Source organism: Xyrauchen texanus, chromosome 50, assembly GCF_025860055.1.
Source record: "Xyrauchen texanus isolate HMW12.3.18 chromosome 50, RBS_HiC_50CHRs, whole genome shotgun sequence".
NCBI classification, from domain to species: Eukaryota; Metazoa; Chordata; class Actinopteri; order Cypriniformes; family Catostomidae; genus Xyrauchen; species Xyrauchen texanus.
In genome coordinates, this window is record NC_068325.1 from 8,159,987 (window position 1) to 8,176,148 (window position 16,162).

The window sequence follows — 16,162 nt, forward strand, 5'->3', positions numbered from 1 at the left end:
AATGTGAAATAACAAAATGCATGTCCTGCACTAGAAATATATCTGTTTTTTTATAATTTTTTAATAGAAGTATACTAATGTTCTCATAGTCAACATGTTGAATGCAGGAGAAATTGGCAGAAGACCTGAGCTACATTGACAAGGGCCAAATTGTTATGGCCAGACGACTGGGTCAGAGCTTCTCTGAAATGGCAAGACTTGTGGGGTGCTCCTGGTCAACAGTTGTGAGTACCTACCGACAGTGGTCAGAGGAGGGACAAACCACAAACCGCTGACAGGTTGTTGGGCGCCCAAGTCTCTTTGATGTGCGAAGGCAACAAAGGCTATCCCATCCGAACTGTCAGAACAATTTTAATGATGGTTATAGGAGGGGCCTGGGTAGCTCAGCGAGTATTGACGCTGACTACCAACCTCTGGAGTCGCGAGTTCGATGGAGTGATTCCAGCCAGGTCTCCTAAGCAACCAAATTGGCCCAGTTGCTAGGGAGGGTAGAGTCATATGGGGTAACCTCCTCGTAGTCACGATTATTGGTTCTCGCTCTCAATGGGGCACGTGATAAGTTGTGCGTGGATCGTGGAGAGTAGCATGAGCCTCCACATGCTGTGAGTCTCCACGGTGTCATGCACAACGAGCCACATGATAAGAAGCGTGGATTGATGGTCTCAGAAGTGGAGGCAACTGAGAATTGTCCTCCACCACCCAGATTGATTCGAGCCACCATGAGGACCTACTAAGTAGTGGGAATTAGGCATTTCAGATTGGGAGAAAAAGGGATAAAAAAAAATAATAATAATTATGGTTACAGGAGGAATGTGTCACAACACACCGCAGACCGGTCAGAGTGCCCATGACGACCCCTGTCCACCGTCGAAAGAACATACATTGGGCACGTGAGCATCGGAACTGGACCATGTGGCAGTGAAAGACGGTCGCCTGGTCCGATGAGTCCCGTTTCTTTTACATCACGTGGACGTCTGTATACTTGTGCGGCGTTTAACTGGGGAAGTGATGGCACCAGGATGCACTGTGGGAAAAGGACAAGCTGGTGAAGGGAGTGTGATGCTCTGTGCAATGTTCTGCCATTCATGTGGATGTCAATTTGACACGTGCCACCTACCTAAACATCGTTGCAGGACAGCTACACCCCTTCATGGCAATGGTATTACCCGATAGCAGTAGCTTCTTTCAGCAGTATAATGTGCCCTGCCACACTGCACACATTGGTCAGGAATGGTTTGAGGAACATGATGAAGAGATCAAGGTGTTTCGCTGGCCTCCAAAACTCAATCCGATTGAGCATCTGTGGGATGTGCTGGACCAACAAGTCCAATCCACAGCGGCTCCACCTGACAACTTACAGGACTTGAAGGATCTGCTGCTAATGTCTTGGTGCCAGATACCACAGGACACCTTCAGGGGTCTTGTCGAGTCCATGCCTCGACGGGTCGGCACTGTTTTGGCGGCACACAGAGGACCAATAGCATATTAGGCAGGTGGCCATAATGTTTTGGCTCATCAGTGTAAAAGCAATATTATAACAATAGTAATAAAAAAAAATGAAAAGCAGATTTTCCACAGTTTTGGAAACATTGAAAAGATCAGGGAAATTTAAAACTAATTTCTAGGCCTAGATTATTTACTTAAAGTCATGGAAATTAATTGGTCAAATAGTTTGGAAACCCTGCATTATTTATTTTAATGACTTTTAATTGTTTTGCTGTCCAATATTTCTTTTGTATATTTTTTTAATTATTGTTACAAAACAGTAAAGATGGTAAATATCCATCAGATATGGCTATTTGGAAAATACAGTATATGAATGTAAATACACTCACGGAGCACTTCATTAGGACCACCTGTTCATCTACATATATGCATGTGATTATCTAATCAGCCAATCATGTGGCAGCAGTGCAATGCATAATCAAGAAGATACGGGTCTGGAGCTTCAGTTGTATATACTGAGTATATTTGTCATACGTATTCTTGAATTGTTGCTGTCTAACCTGGAAAAATTAGTTCTTTTACATGGTTCTGGTCGTTGAGTGTCTCATTAGGGCAGGTCAGTGGTGAAAGCAGGTGAAGTGTCTCTTCTACAGCTGTTCTCTCAGGTAAAGTGTATATCTTCTGCCCGCCTGTCAGACAGCTGCCCTTCTCCACGTCCTGTCATGAGACAAGTAAATAATTCAAAACCCTGGCGTATCGAATGTCAACTCCTGGCTCTCCCTCACTCATTCTCAGTCTCTCAGCCTTTAACAAACGTTAGCGAAGACCTGAAAAGACCCATTACAGACTGAGTGTGCCATCACAAACGCACAAAAACACACAGTGTCTGATACCTCAACAACAGGGACCAAGGAATAACTACAGCGTGAAAACTTTTACTATCACTGGTATGTATCAACCAAACCCCCACTTCAGTGTTTCTCAGTTAATGTACATTTAGCACTATAATGCACGTTACATGCTTTACGTAGCTTTTAAGTGTGTTTTTCATCAGAAGCAGGATGTCTGGTGCTAACAGTGACCTTCTACATAGATCAACCCTGAGTGTTTATAATGTAAGTCTTATATTATCAATTTGTTTGTATAGTGCTTTTGACGATAGATTTAAAGCAACTTTACATAGAATCGATTACTCTTAAGCTGTCCATTAAATCATTAACATACAGTAGGTTTTATTGTGACTATTCATATATTATAGCTTTCTGGAATAGTTAATTGTGTTTGGTCAATTGTGGCATTCTGTGGTCAAATGTTTTGTATAATGACCGTTGGACAATAAAATGTCTTTATTCCAAAGGCCCTGTCCACACTAAACTGTTAAAGTTTGAAACCTCCTTTTTCAGTTTCCTTACGTCATGATTTTTCAAAGTATGTGACAGAGCTATTCAGCTGTGACCGCAATTTGTAGGCAAACCCTGAAGTCTAGTTCGCCATGGGTTCCCTCTGGATTTTTCTATGGGTTTTTGTAATAGTTTTTTTTACTTACGATACTTTAAGTTAAATAAGATTTGTGGTAAACATTACTTTACAATACGTGGACATTTTGTTCAACATACATTTAAAAACCCTAACCCTCACCATAAACCCATGGGAAAATCCAAAGGGAACCAATGGCGAATTCTCTTCCAGGTATATAGCGTATCGTTTTTGAAAGTCTCCATTTTGGGTGGAGGAAAACAATGTTCTGATGTAGAGAAGAAGCATAAAAGTAGCAAATTTCAACAGTAAGTAATTTTTTACCAACCCGTCTTGTGAACCAATTGGCAGATGTCATATTTGTGGGGAAAACATATAGGCCTTCTTAACCTAACCACTACCTTCATATACAGACCGCATTTCCATGACGTCATCATGTATCCCTACATTATCAATCAGTGCCTAAAAGATCACACGATTGAAACATTTACATGATTATTCACCCCCCAAAATCATCATGATCATACAAAACCTGAAGTTTATAAAACAACCACAACAACCAAATTACAAAAATATGTAGACATTAAAAATCACTCACTTCAAATTTTTTTTTACATAATCCAAAATAAGAATAATTAAGTGAGAACGAACCAGTCATGGAAACATCAGTTCTCTCAACTCGAATTCATATTGATGTCCTTCACCAAAATAATTTTTCCTCTATCACCTTCCATCACAAAATGTTGTTCTGATGCATTTAGGTGGTGCTCTTAACATTTTTTTAGCACTCACAGATGTTCTCGTCCATAGACATTCAGTCTTATTTTCAGTTCATGCACCACCCCCAATGTTTCATCAAATATCTCGGCCTCTGATATGTTATCATATAAGGCTACAACAGCAGAAGACCACGTTGGTTTCCACTTCTGTCAGCCAAAACAGAAAATCTGAGGCTGCAATGGGCCTACCATTTGTGTACTTCAGCAGAAATCCAGATTTGTCAGACCAGGTGACGTTTTTCCAATCATCTACTGTCCAGTTTTGTTGAGTCTGTGCCAACTGCAGCCTTAGTTTCCTGTTCTAAGCTGACAGTAGTGGTACTCGGAGGGGGTCTTCTGCTGCTGTAGCCCAACATTGAGAAGTTCTACGTGTTGTATGTTCAGAAATGCTTTTCTGCATGGTACTGTTGTAATGTGTGTTTATTTGGGTTACTGTCAACTTCCTGTCAGCTTGGACCAGTCTGGCCATTCTCCTCCGACCTCTGTCATTAACAAGCCGTTATCACCCACAGAACTACCGCTCTCAAAATTAGTGTGGATGTAGCCATAAAATGTTTTCATTTGAATATGCATCAAATTCGCTATGTTTACTCCACTCATCCACACGAGAACAATGTTTTCCTCCACCGAAAATGAAGCGTTTCTAAAATGTTCTACATTACCCAATTGAACAACAATGATGATAGGAAATTGAAAACACTAGTGTGGATGTGGCCTTAATGAAATATTTGTTTTGTTTGTTTATTTGGTAAGTAAACATGTACTAAGAGATAATGTACAGTCTGCCAGTCATTATTGCAAAATAAAGCCCTTCAGGGTTATACAAGTCCTGAATGGCCTTATGAGGTTTATTTTGCTATATTGACTGCCTGACTGTACATTATCATTACGTATATTTTGTAATACCGCAGAGTTGATATTGACAGCTTGATGTTGTTGTTTGGGATTATTCAGAACCTCATGGATCAATTTAATCCTGGTTTGCAAAAGCTGGTTACTTTAGGAAACAGCTACATCAAGGCTTTTCAAGGTGAGTTTATTTTGTGTGTTTTCACAGTCAGACACTTAAATGTAAATTAACTTAAAATATATAATTTATCTTATAAACAGATAACTTATAAACAGATAAAATGCCTACCCTGCTCAAAATAAAAGCTTCAACCAACCTAAAATGGGTGTAATATGATTACAAATAATTAGTTATTGTAATCTAGTACAAAAAGTAGTGTACCACGTTACATTCAGTTACTGACTTTCAACTACTTGGGTTACATATCTCTAAAATATTATGAATGAATGAATACATTTATATAGCGCTTTTCTGACACTACACTCAAAGCGCTTTACACAGGACTCTCCTCAACAACCACCAGTGTGCAGCATCCACCTGGATGATGCAACAGCAGCCATAATGCACCAGTACACTCACACCAGCTATTGGTGGAGAGGAGAGAGTAGAGTTAAATTGCCAATTAATGGATTGAGATTATTAGAAGGCCATGATTGATAAGGGCCAATGGGGAGAATTTGGCCAGGACACCGGATTTACACCCATACTCTTTACGAGAAGTGCCCTGGTATTTTTAATGACCGCATAGAGTCAGGACCTCAGTTTAAAATCTCATCCAAAAGGCAGTGGCATTTTACAGTATTGTGTCCCCATCACTATAATGGGACATTAGAACCCACACGGACCACAAGATGTGCACCCCCTGCTGGCCTCCCTAACAGATATTCTAGCAGCAACCTTAGTTTTCCCCAGGAGGTCTCCCATCCAAGTATTGACCGAGTTCAACTCTGCTTAGTTTTAGTGCACAACCAGTCTTGAGCTACAGGGTGATATGATTGCTGGCCATCAATGTTTGAGCATACATTCATGTGTTTAAAATATGAATTCATATGTACGTCTGTTTGTGTTTCTGTGACATAACCTTTTAGAAGTTCAGAAATATAGGAAATGTTTATAAGAAATATAGGCATTTTGAAGTGGTTGAGCAAAACAACGAAGACATTTCTGTGAAAAGTAACAGAATTCATAATGTGCTAACGTTTCCGATGAAGTAATTGGATTACAATGTTTAGGGAAGTAATTAGTAATTTGTAGTGGATTACTTTGAGTAATTTACCCAAGTGGTCAGACTGATATTTTTAGATGGTTTTAGAGGTTTTTTTGGGTCAGGCTGGGAAAACCGCTAGATCAGCAAACCACCTTAGGCTGATTTCAGCTGTTTTTAGCAGGGACTAGTTTGAGCTATTTCTGTCCTAAATTGAAGGTATTTTTGTGCATGTGTGTATGTATCAAAGCCTTGGCACTGACGAGTGAGGCCTACTTCAGTTTTCTTGCTAAAATGGGTGAGCAAGCTCTCAACACATTGTCGTCCAGACCACTTGGTAAGATTCAAAAAGTGTGTGGTGTGTGTGTGTGTGTGTGTGTGTGTGTGTGTGTGTGTGTGTGTGTGTGTGTGTGTGTGTGTGTGTGTGTGTGTGTGTGTGTGTAATTCACTAGGCAGTGCCAACTGGACAGACTGCGTGGCAAGATGTCTTATAAGTCTTAATCTGTCTTTTCTGGCTGTAACAGAGCTTGTTGGTCCTTCAGACAATTGATGTTTCATCAAACGGTGTGCAGTGGCAGATGCTTCCTCGCTCTGTCATAAAACACACGATCTGGCTCACTGAAGCTCTCGGCTAAGTGCCCGTATAATGAGTTTTCATTACGGGTGTATGCACAGAGTAGCAGTGATGTAAGACACAACAAAAATTTTAGAGGGTTGCTAATGGAACAGCATGAATTTGATAATGGTACAGCTTTGATTATTTTATGTTATTATAATGTTGTTATTATGTAATTATAATGTCACTACCAGTCATTAGAACCTCTATGTGAAAAGACAAGTTTGTGTGTGTGTGTGAGAGAGATTGGGTTGCGATGTGATCGTTGAGACTTAAATTATAGATGCATGGTCTCATTCTTTCACCCCTCTAAATTCATTGATTCACCTCAGTGCACATATTAACGTGTACACTGACAGAAAAGACTTGGTACACATGCTAATGCCATGTTTTTTTTTTTTAATGTATTACCATTTTTAAATAAATCTTTTTATTATTATGTAACTGGGTGTTTCTACAACTTCAGAGCGTTCATGTCCAAGGGGTTGATTTTTATACAAACAAACAGCATTTGAATAAAAAGCATTTGCTGAATAGAAACTTGCTATACTTGCATTGCATACTACACATAAATGTGAACATAAACATGGTATATAGCATATATTTAATTACATTAATGATGGAAAAATAAAATAACGTTTTACAAGTGTAATACCACTGTTAATAGCGTAGTCATATCGCACATAACTCAAATTTAGTGTACTTGTTAAAGTCAACATAATTGTCAGTGAAGAGCGTGCTTGAGATTAAATATAAAGTGAAAATTTGAGGTAAATATAATTTGTAATTTTTCCTGTGGTAAAGAAAGTTGCATTGACTCAACTTAGTTGTGTTCTCTTTGCTTTGACTCTAGTTACACTGATATAAAAATATAGTTGTTTTTTTTAAACTAAAGAAATCTTGTTTAGACAACAGGTAATATATATAAAAAAAACTTTTGATTTAAGTAATGTAGTCTTGACCTGTTTTGTTTAAATAATAATTCACCCAAAAATGGAAATTCTCTCATCATTTACTCACCCTCATGCCATCCAAGATGTGTATGACTTTCTTTCTTCTGCAGAACACAAACAAAGATTTTTAGTAGAATATCTCAGCTCTGTAGGTCCATACAATGCAAGTGAACGGGTGCCAAAATGTTGATGCTCCAAAAAGCACATAAAGGCAGCATAAAAGCAAACAATATGACTCCAGTTGTTATATCCATGTCTTCAGAAGTGATATGATAGGTGTGGGTGAGAAACAGGTCAGGTTTAATAATTAAATTAAACACAACACAGAACTTGAATTTTTTTTTTTAAAATGACATCTCCTTTGAAGCATGTACATATACTGCTGGACATTGTTAGTAGGTAAATAATACATTAGTGAGAGTGTGAAAAATGTTTATCAAGACTTTGCTGCTGAAAGTGCCTGAAGTTGAAGAAACACTCAATTATAATAATAATGATATATATTTAACTACATAATTATTAATTATTTTAAATTAAGGAATACCCCAAAATGCCATCCCAGATGTGTATGACTTGCTTTCTTCTGCTGAACACAAACGAAGATTATAAGAATATTTAAGCTCTGTAGGTCCTTAAAATGCAAGTGAATGGTGGCCAGAACTTTGAAGTAGAAAAAAGCGTATAAAAGCAACATAAAAGTAATCATATGACTCCAGTGGTTTAATCCATGTCTTCAGAAGAGATATGATAGGTGTGGGTGAGAGACAGATCAATATTTAAGTCCTTTTTTACAATAAATTCTCCTCCCTGTGCAGTAGATGGCGATAAGCAAGAAGAATGCAAATTGCCAAACACCAAAGAAGAAGAATGTGAAAGTGGAGATTTATAGTTAAAAAGGACTTAATTATTGATCTGTTTCTCATCCAATTATTAGCTGTTCAACTGAATCATTGAATTTAGATTTTATGAATAAGTGCTGTGAAATAAATCAATAATAATCATTAGATGATCTTTCTCTAAACTCTAATGTGCATTTATTACTGCTGTTGTCAGTCTCTTAAGTTTGTTACAGCCCACCTGCTATAACTGACTCAGCCGAATGAGTAATGCATTTGTGTGTTTCCCAGGTGACGTGCTGATTGAGATATCAGAAATGCAGCGGAAACTGACAGCTGAGGTGGAGGGCGTGGTGAGTTCAGATCTTACTGTCTGATGCCATTCATACGTCTTCCAGCTCTTCATGCTCAAGCTATAAAGAAATGCACCTTCATAATGATACTGTTAGCTGACAATATCTCAACAGGACAATGCCTTGACAATGTCTCATAACACTGGTTGTAAAAATGAACAAAAGTCGTATTTACAGTAATTCACTTAAAAGTCTATGGGGCATGTTGACCAGAGGGTATGTAGATAATGTTCCTGTTGCTCATATGGTATAGCATGGTGCTAGAAGCAACAAACAAGGTCATTGGATTTTATTCTCAGGAAACACACATGCTGATAAAATGTATACCTTGAATACCTTATAAGTCGATTGGATAAAAGCATCTCCCTCTGTATCAGTTTCGCTGGTTCCATGTGGAGGTTCTGCAGGCCATGGACAAGAACGTGAAGCTAGATGAGGAGTACATTGAAGTGGGTCTGGATATGTGTGGTTGTGGATTTGATATTTTTATACAGAGGAGTTTATGGATATAGCTAAGCTGATTTATTGCATGTGTGTGTGTGTAGGGCAGCCGTAGAGTATATGAATTGGAGGTGAGGAATCAGGCTGGAGCACTGGAGAGACAGTTGAGACGTGGAGCTTTCAGAGACACACTGGTAAGGCCACAAGTGTTTCTATGTGTGCTTGTGTGCATATTTGGGTTGATGTTATTTTGGATTTGATTTGCCATGTTTCATCCACTAGAAGTATTTCAGTCAGCAGTAACTTGCTGATACTGTCAAGCTATTTTTACAGTAGGCTGAAAAATTGCAGCCTTAAACCTAGTTTTGGGATCAGAAATGTCAATATTAAAGGGATAGTAAATGGGCCAACAGAATGCTGATTAATACAAACTACAACTGCCCAAAAATTAAATACATCCACCAAACTTGACACAGACCTTCATACTGACTCGCATTGCCATATCTTTTCAAACTTATCAGAATAACAGTTTTGCGGACAATCAAAAATGTAATAAATCCCATAGACTTACATTGACAGAATGTTCAAATGGGCCAACGGAATCCTGATTAATTCAAATTCCAACCGTCAAAAAATGTAATAAATCTTCCAAACTTGGCACAGACCTTCATACTGTTCTGATTTGCATAGCTATATCTTTTCTAACAGAGGGGAATAACGTTTTTTGCACAGCGGTCAAACAAATATCTGAAAAATCCCATAGACTTACATTGACAGAATGTTCGAATGGGCTAATTCAAACTCCAACTGTCAAAAAATTCAGTACATCCACCAAACTTGACACAGCCCTTCATACTGTTCTGACTCGCGTTGCTACATCTTTGCATAATGGTATTTCACATAGTGGACATTCAAATATTCAAAAAATCCCATAGATTTCAACTAACAGATTTAACAGGTTTAAATGGCCCAACAGAATGCTGATTAATTCAAACTCCAACTGTCAAATGTAAAAAAAAAACCACAAGAGGCCTGCTATAATGGCTTTAGGTTACAATACAAAATCTATCCATCAGTCTATCTTTCTGAAGATTTTATCTGAAGGTCTGCTTGACTACCTATATGTCTTTTTTAAAACTTTCAGACAAAGGCTTTGTCAGGTTAATAATACCTACAAAAACTACAATCTAGTTTACCCTTATGTTGTTCCAAACCTCAATTATAATTGCACATGTAAATTATGTGTGTGTGTGCAGGAGGGCAGTGAGTATATGCAGTACCTGAGGCAGAGCCAGCATGAAATTCTCAAAGAGGAAGAAAGGAGGTATCGTTTCCTGGCCGAGAGACATTGCGGACTTACACAGTCGCTACTGTACCTTATCAGCAAGGTACAGCTTCTTTCTACTGGAGTTCATTAGCTGTGTGCACTCAGACATATAGACCTTCTATTCAGTACTTTCTAAACCTTATCAGCCCACTGCGTGTGCACACCCATCTTTCCCATGTGTTGACAGACTGGAGTATCTCTGCAGCAGAGAGCAGATGGATGGAAAGAAAGAGTCAGTGAGAGTAGAATTTCGAGACCTCGAACGCCCACTTCATCAGATCAAGAGGCTCAGGTGATTCTGGAATGATGAGAATGTGGAGTATTTACTATCTATCTGTATTACTCTTCTTTCTCTTGCCCTTTTCAGCTAGCTTCACAACAGCCAGATCCCCAGAAGCTTCCAAAATTGCACAATGAACAGCACACAGTAGGCTCCAAATGAACTTTTTTAACCAGACCTGTCAATGGCAGGTGAATTGAGAAAATATATCGGCCCTTATAGCAAACCATCTGGGTTCCATGAGTATTCTTCCCACTGATTTATTTTCAATTGGGATTTCATAAAATCCTTTATGTGGCTTATGAGGGCATGAACTACAATCTACTACAGTTGATGAGAGAGGTCAGTGGAGAATGGCCAGACTGGTTCGAGCTGACAGAAAGGCTATGGTAACTCAGATAACCACTCTGTACAATTGTAGTGAGCAGAATAGCAACACATCAAACCTTGAGGCGGATGGGCTACAACAGCAGAAGACTACATTGGGGACTTTATTAGGACCATAGTGTTCCTAATAAAGTGCTCAGTGAGTGTAGTTTGAGAGTGTAGGGAGACCAACTTAACATAATTTGCAGTGTTTCGTTGCATAGCTCTTTTCGCGCACTTTGTTAGATGCAATTGTTTTTATTTGAATGAAGTTGAAATAATGTGGAATGATGGCTTCACCAGAAGCATATACCATCGATTAACAACATCGGGGCTCACAATAGGTCTGTCTTTGAAAGTTTATAAGTAGTTGTTGAAAATCTACTCTCTAATGAATGGGCTTTTTGCCTCCGGAACCAGACTTTTGTACTCTGCTATTTCTAAACTGGCAATGAGACTATATTTATCATAATTACAATAAAGCTGAAGTGTGTAATTTGTGTGCCACTTGCAATACCAAATGGAATTGCTTTCAAACAGATTTCCCAAACACTCTCACCAGTCTGCCATTGGTTAAACAATCAGACTGTTCCTTGTTAAACGCCACTGGTGGAATATAGTGACGCTGTTTTGGGATGGTCAGGATGCTCAAACAAACAGCATTGTTTTGATAGTGTCACAAAACTACTGTATTACATTTTTTCTTTAAAAAAATGACTACAAATGGCTTATTAGTGGCCAAGCCCTAAAGGGGCACAGGCCCCTATTGCTTTTAAATCTATTCTTCTTCTTATTATTCCACCAATAGAGTCTTTGGCAGCCCTATTAACCGTATGTTGGAATATGCTGAAATTTGGTACACAGACAGGGGTGGGCATGACTAGCCCCCATTGCATATTTGGGACCCCTAGGACAAACTCCTTTGCACCACCACCAGTATAAAAATGTACTGTCTTTTGCATGTATCTTCTGAACCTTTTGTCCTAGAAACAAAATATTTTTGCATCTGATTATTCTCCCTCTGATGATTCTAATGGATGCCTTACATTTAATCTTGCATTACAGTAGCCACCATCTTGGATTATGATAATCTTCAGACATAGCCATACAGACATAACTTTACCCCATTTTGATTTACGCAATTGTTGAAAAGTAACGCTAAAGCAAATTGAATGATGTTGACGTGAAATAGGAGTTAGGCTGTCAGAAATGCTTTGTCCTATCGCAACTAAACTTGGTTTGCTTCGTAAGGACCATGATCTGAGGGTACATACAAAGTTTGATGAGAACTTTGTCCTCGACAGACATCCATGTCATTCAAAATCTGTCAACAATTACTCTTTTGATGTCCCTTACAGTTAAGGAGTTCTCTGGGCTCTCTGCTGCAGACTGGAGACCGAGAAATGGACCGAGAGCCACTGGGCAGAGTGCCCTCTAGAGGTCTGGTAATTCAGCCTCACATACAACCTGTTGTTCCACTTTGATTCAACTAAATCAAGATCAAGAACAGCCAACATTTCTTCTCTCCCTATGTCTCTCCACAGCCCCATCTCCTCTCCCCAGTCGTTCTCGCTCTAGTTCTGTTGGTGAGTCTTTGGGTCTTGGTAGCGGCCGCTCTATGATGGCCATTGCATCCCACCCACCTTCATCCAATCCAGTCCTGCTGCCGTTTTCCCGTGGTGACATGGTCACTGTACTTATACCAGAACCCCGGAATGGCTGGCTGTATGGACGCCATGACTCAAGCCTTCGGTGAGCAATTCTAGAGTAATTTGTGGTTTACCAAATATCCCATTTACACTTAAGTTGATAACAAAGATGGGAGATTTGTCCTCTTCAACCACATTCAGAAGTGGTCGAAAACACATATGACCACACTGGGCTTGTAGTGTAAACACTCATCCATTCGAATGCACTAAAACCTTGTCATCCAGCACATTGATTTTCATTAGTAGCTTTTTGAGGTATTGTTGAGGTTTGATTGTTTTTGAATGGGAAGATTGAAGTTCAAGATTAATTTAGTCATTGGGAATAAATGCCTTGATATCCTCATAAATTCAGTCATTAGTCTAATAAATCAAATGATCCTTTGTCATCTAATTCATACTGTCCATTAAATCATTCTTGTGATATGCATTTTGATTTATTTTATTCAGTCAAGGTTGGTTTCCTGCTGCTTATGTGGCTTCCACTGAAGATTTTCTACCCCTAGGGTCCAGGTAAACATGAGTATGTGCTGAATTGTAATGATCCATAGATTATTTAGATGGATTAGATCATTTGTGACTTGTACTTTTCAGTGGGGCATCGCACCGAAGTCACAGCATGAATAACCTCCTTGAACCAACCAGCCAATCAGAATCTTCAGACACCTTGATCTATAACCACATAACATCCTCAACAATACCTATCCGTCGAGCTTCAGCAGATCTTCGCCCAGTTTCTCCCCTCCCTGACAAGAAGGTGGAGTCTTCCAATGACAGCATGACCAATCAGAAAACATACAATGAAATCCCACCCCCAGAGGCACCACTCCGCCGGGGATCAGCTGATATTCGTCCGATATCTCCTCTGCCTGACAGGAGGGCGGAGTCTCATTTTGATAGCAAATTGGAGCACAAAACATACAATGAACTCCCACCTCCTGCTCCACCCCTTCCAAACTCTCCTCTACCTGAACGAAAGGTGGAAACAAGTTTGAAGGTGAGAGTACACAATGTACGATTTTTGCCGGGATTTTGCAGTCGTAGACAAAAAATTTCAAATTTTACATTCCTTTTTTTATTCTGGTATTGTCTGAAAAGTTAGATTATATTCATGCTCTGTGACTTGTACGGCAACAATCAAATGTAGAATTTATAGGAGCGATTCATGATGCAACATACAATAGAACTACGATCAACTATGTCGAATTCCTAGTGAAGTACTACACTACCCACAATACTGAAGCGAGATCCACAAATCAGAGAAGTCCTCTTTTTGCCCATCCACACCTGATTCCAGACATACTGTTTTTGTTTTTCTCTTCCGTAAAAAACATTGCCATCCAGACAAAAGTTTGCTTTTGTTTGCATGGCACTATTTCAATTTTAAAATGTGATGCATGTAAAATTCCCATTCAACACTATCAATCATTTCAATTATGTTGTCTTCATGAGTCTTCAAGCTTTACCCAATATATCATTGGAGTCATATCATGCAATCTGTCAAGTAACATTCAGTGCTTAGCCGGTTTTAGTGTATATGTTAGGTATGGGACAATATAGAGAATTTAAATAGATCACGAACCTTATCATGACTCAATATTTTGAAATTTGCAACATTGTTTTCGGTCCATGTGATCATATATGAAATGACCCATCAAACAAAATCTCTCTATCGCTTGATTATACCCCTACTTGTTTAAAGGGTTCACACAGGGTTCTTGAAATGCTTAAAGTGCTTGAATTTAGCTTTTAGAAATGTAAGTACTGGAATACCTAGAAATTCGTCTTGTTTAGATTAAAAGTGCTTAAGGTTAAAAGGGATCGTTTCCTCCGTGTAATGTGTGTCCATCAAAGATGAGGCACACTCTACTTTCATTGAATAATGTTTTTGAATATCCTTTCTGTTCTTTACAGTAAAATAAAAAAGTTTAAATAAATATTTATTTGAATCTCGCACAGCATGGATGCGCTTAAGAAACGGAGTCAGAATTACCCTTTGAAGGTTTTGGTTGGGAGCCTCATTTGACCTGTTCATCTTGGTCAAAATTATTGGCTAAGAAATGTTTCAGTTGTCTATAAATGTATTAGTTGTAATTTGTGTATTTTCAAGTGTAATTTTAAATCTGTTCCATGTCTGTAGAGGTCAACTGTTCATGGACAACCACCAGAGCACCCTCTTTTTCCCAGGTATTACATACGTCTTTGAGTTTACTTTTATTCATGCTTTTACAAAGTATTGCCCATAATTACCGTAAGGCATCAAAATCTCATTCTCGGTACCATAACGCAGAAAAAAGAAAATAAATATTATTTAAATTGAAAAGCACGGATACACCATTTCAGTATTTGTTGTAGTGACTTATGTTAAATATCTTTGTCTTACAGTACTTATACTGTAATACGGTAATGAGAATCACCATTGAAAATAATGGGAATTACAAAACAAGTCAAAAGTAAAACTTTCAGATGTATTGCGTTAATAAGCATTTAGGGGGAAATGTGCTTAATTCTCATGAACATAATGTCACAATGCAAAATATCTTAAAAACAGACAAAATAAAATTTCCTATTTTTTATATGAATTTTTAATTTATATTGAGTTGATATATTGTGTACCCTCAACTGTACCATGTTTTTTCTTTCTCTCTCTCTCTGTCTTTTATTCCTGTCTTCTAGAGGCTCAAATCCTTTTGCCACCGTGAAGCTCCGCCCCACAGTTACCAATGACAAATCAGCACCACGGATTCACTGACAGCCACCAACAACAAAAACCTGCACTCTGACTGGTTATCTGTCAGTCATTAAGTATACAATTTCAATCACCATGAACATTAGAACTAAAAAGTAATGAGCACTTTTTAAACTAAATTGAACCTTAAGTTCTGCATTTAAGAACAGAATAGTTTCAGTTGTTACCTCAAAATTGAAAGATATAATACAGTTAAATTGTGTTAAGTTTGACAGCTAGGTTTGGTTTTTTGTGTGCAACTGTGTCTGCATTTTGTGAACACTAAATTTTTTTTAGATATTAAAATCTATGAAATTGTTTGTTTTGTTTTTTAAATAAGTTCAGTTCTGTTTTGTTTATCAGAGCTTTATCTGATTTAACCTATTAGAAATGTTTCAAAATGTTTAGGCGAATGCTTGAGTGAAAATCATTTGTTTATTACAACGGAAGAAATGATGTCTAGTTTATGTGTGTTTATAGTTTAATTTTGCTCGTTTTTTTTAACCTTTGCATAACGTTGCTATTTGATTATTTTTATTTGTATTTATTTTTTACTTTTAGTTTAGAAAATGATGTACACTGGCAGCCACAAGTTTGGAATAATGTACAGATTTTGCTCTTATGGAAAGAAATTTGACTTTCTGTGTGGCAAATGATCTTAATGTATAGTCACAACATTAATAATATGAAAAATTACTATTAATTTAATTCGGAAAAAAAAATCAATCAATCAATCAAAGAGTTCCTCCGTGTGCAGCAATGACAGCTTTGCAGATTCTTGACATTCTAGCTGTCAGTTTG

The 16,162-nt window shown here is 38.1% G+C and overlaps 1 protein-coding gene across 1 annotated transcript; it reads left to right on the forward strand.

The window, feature by feature from the left end:
* The first annotated feature begins 2,507 nt into the window (after window positions 1–2,507).
* On the forward strand, window positions 2,508–15,385 carry LOC127640853 (brain-specific angiogenesis inhibitor 1-associated protein 2-like protein 2). Its single transcript, XM_052123526.1, has 14 exons — window positions 2,508–2,561; window positions 4,656–4,731; window positions 6,006–6,092; window positions 8,452–8,513; window positions 8,891–8,962; window positions 9,059–9,148; window positions 10,211–10,342; window positions 10,469–10,573; window positions 12,286–12,367; window positions 12,472–12,679; window positions 13,084–13,146; window positions 13,228–13,630; window positions 14,774–14,820; window positions 15,310–15,385. The coding sequence occupies exons 1-14, from the start codon at window positions 2,508–2,510 to the stop codon at window positions 15,383–15,385; spliced, it is 1,557 nt and encodes a 518-aa protein (XP_051979486.1).
* The last annotated feature ends 777 nt before the right edge of the window (window positions 15,386–16,162 follow it).

Coding starts and splice junctions, on each gene's coding strand:
- LOC127640853 (XM_052123526.1), top strand. CDS start 2,508: ATGTCTGGTGCTAACAGTGACCTTCTACATAGATCAACCCTGAGTGTT. Junction 2,562..4,655: donor CAACCCTGAGTGTTTATAAT/GTAAGTCTTATA, acceptor GGGATTATTCAG/AACCTCATGGATCAATTTAA. Junction 8,963..9,058: donor TAGATGAGGAGTACATTGAA/GTGGGTCTGGAT, acceptor GTGTGTGTGTAG/GGCAGCCGTAGAGTATATGA.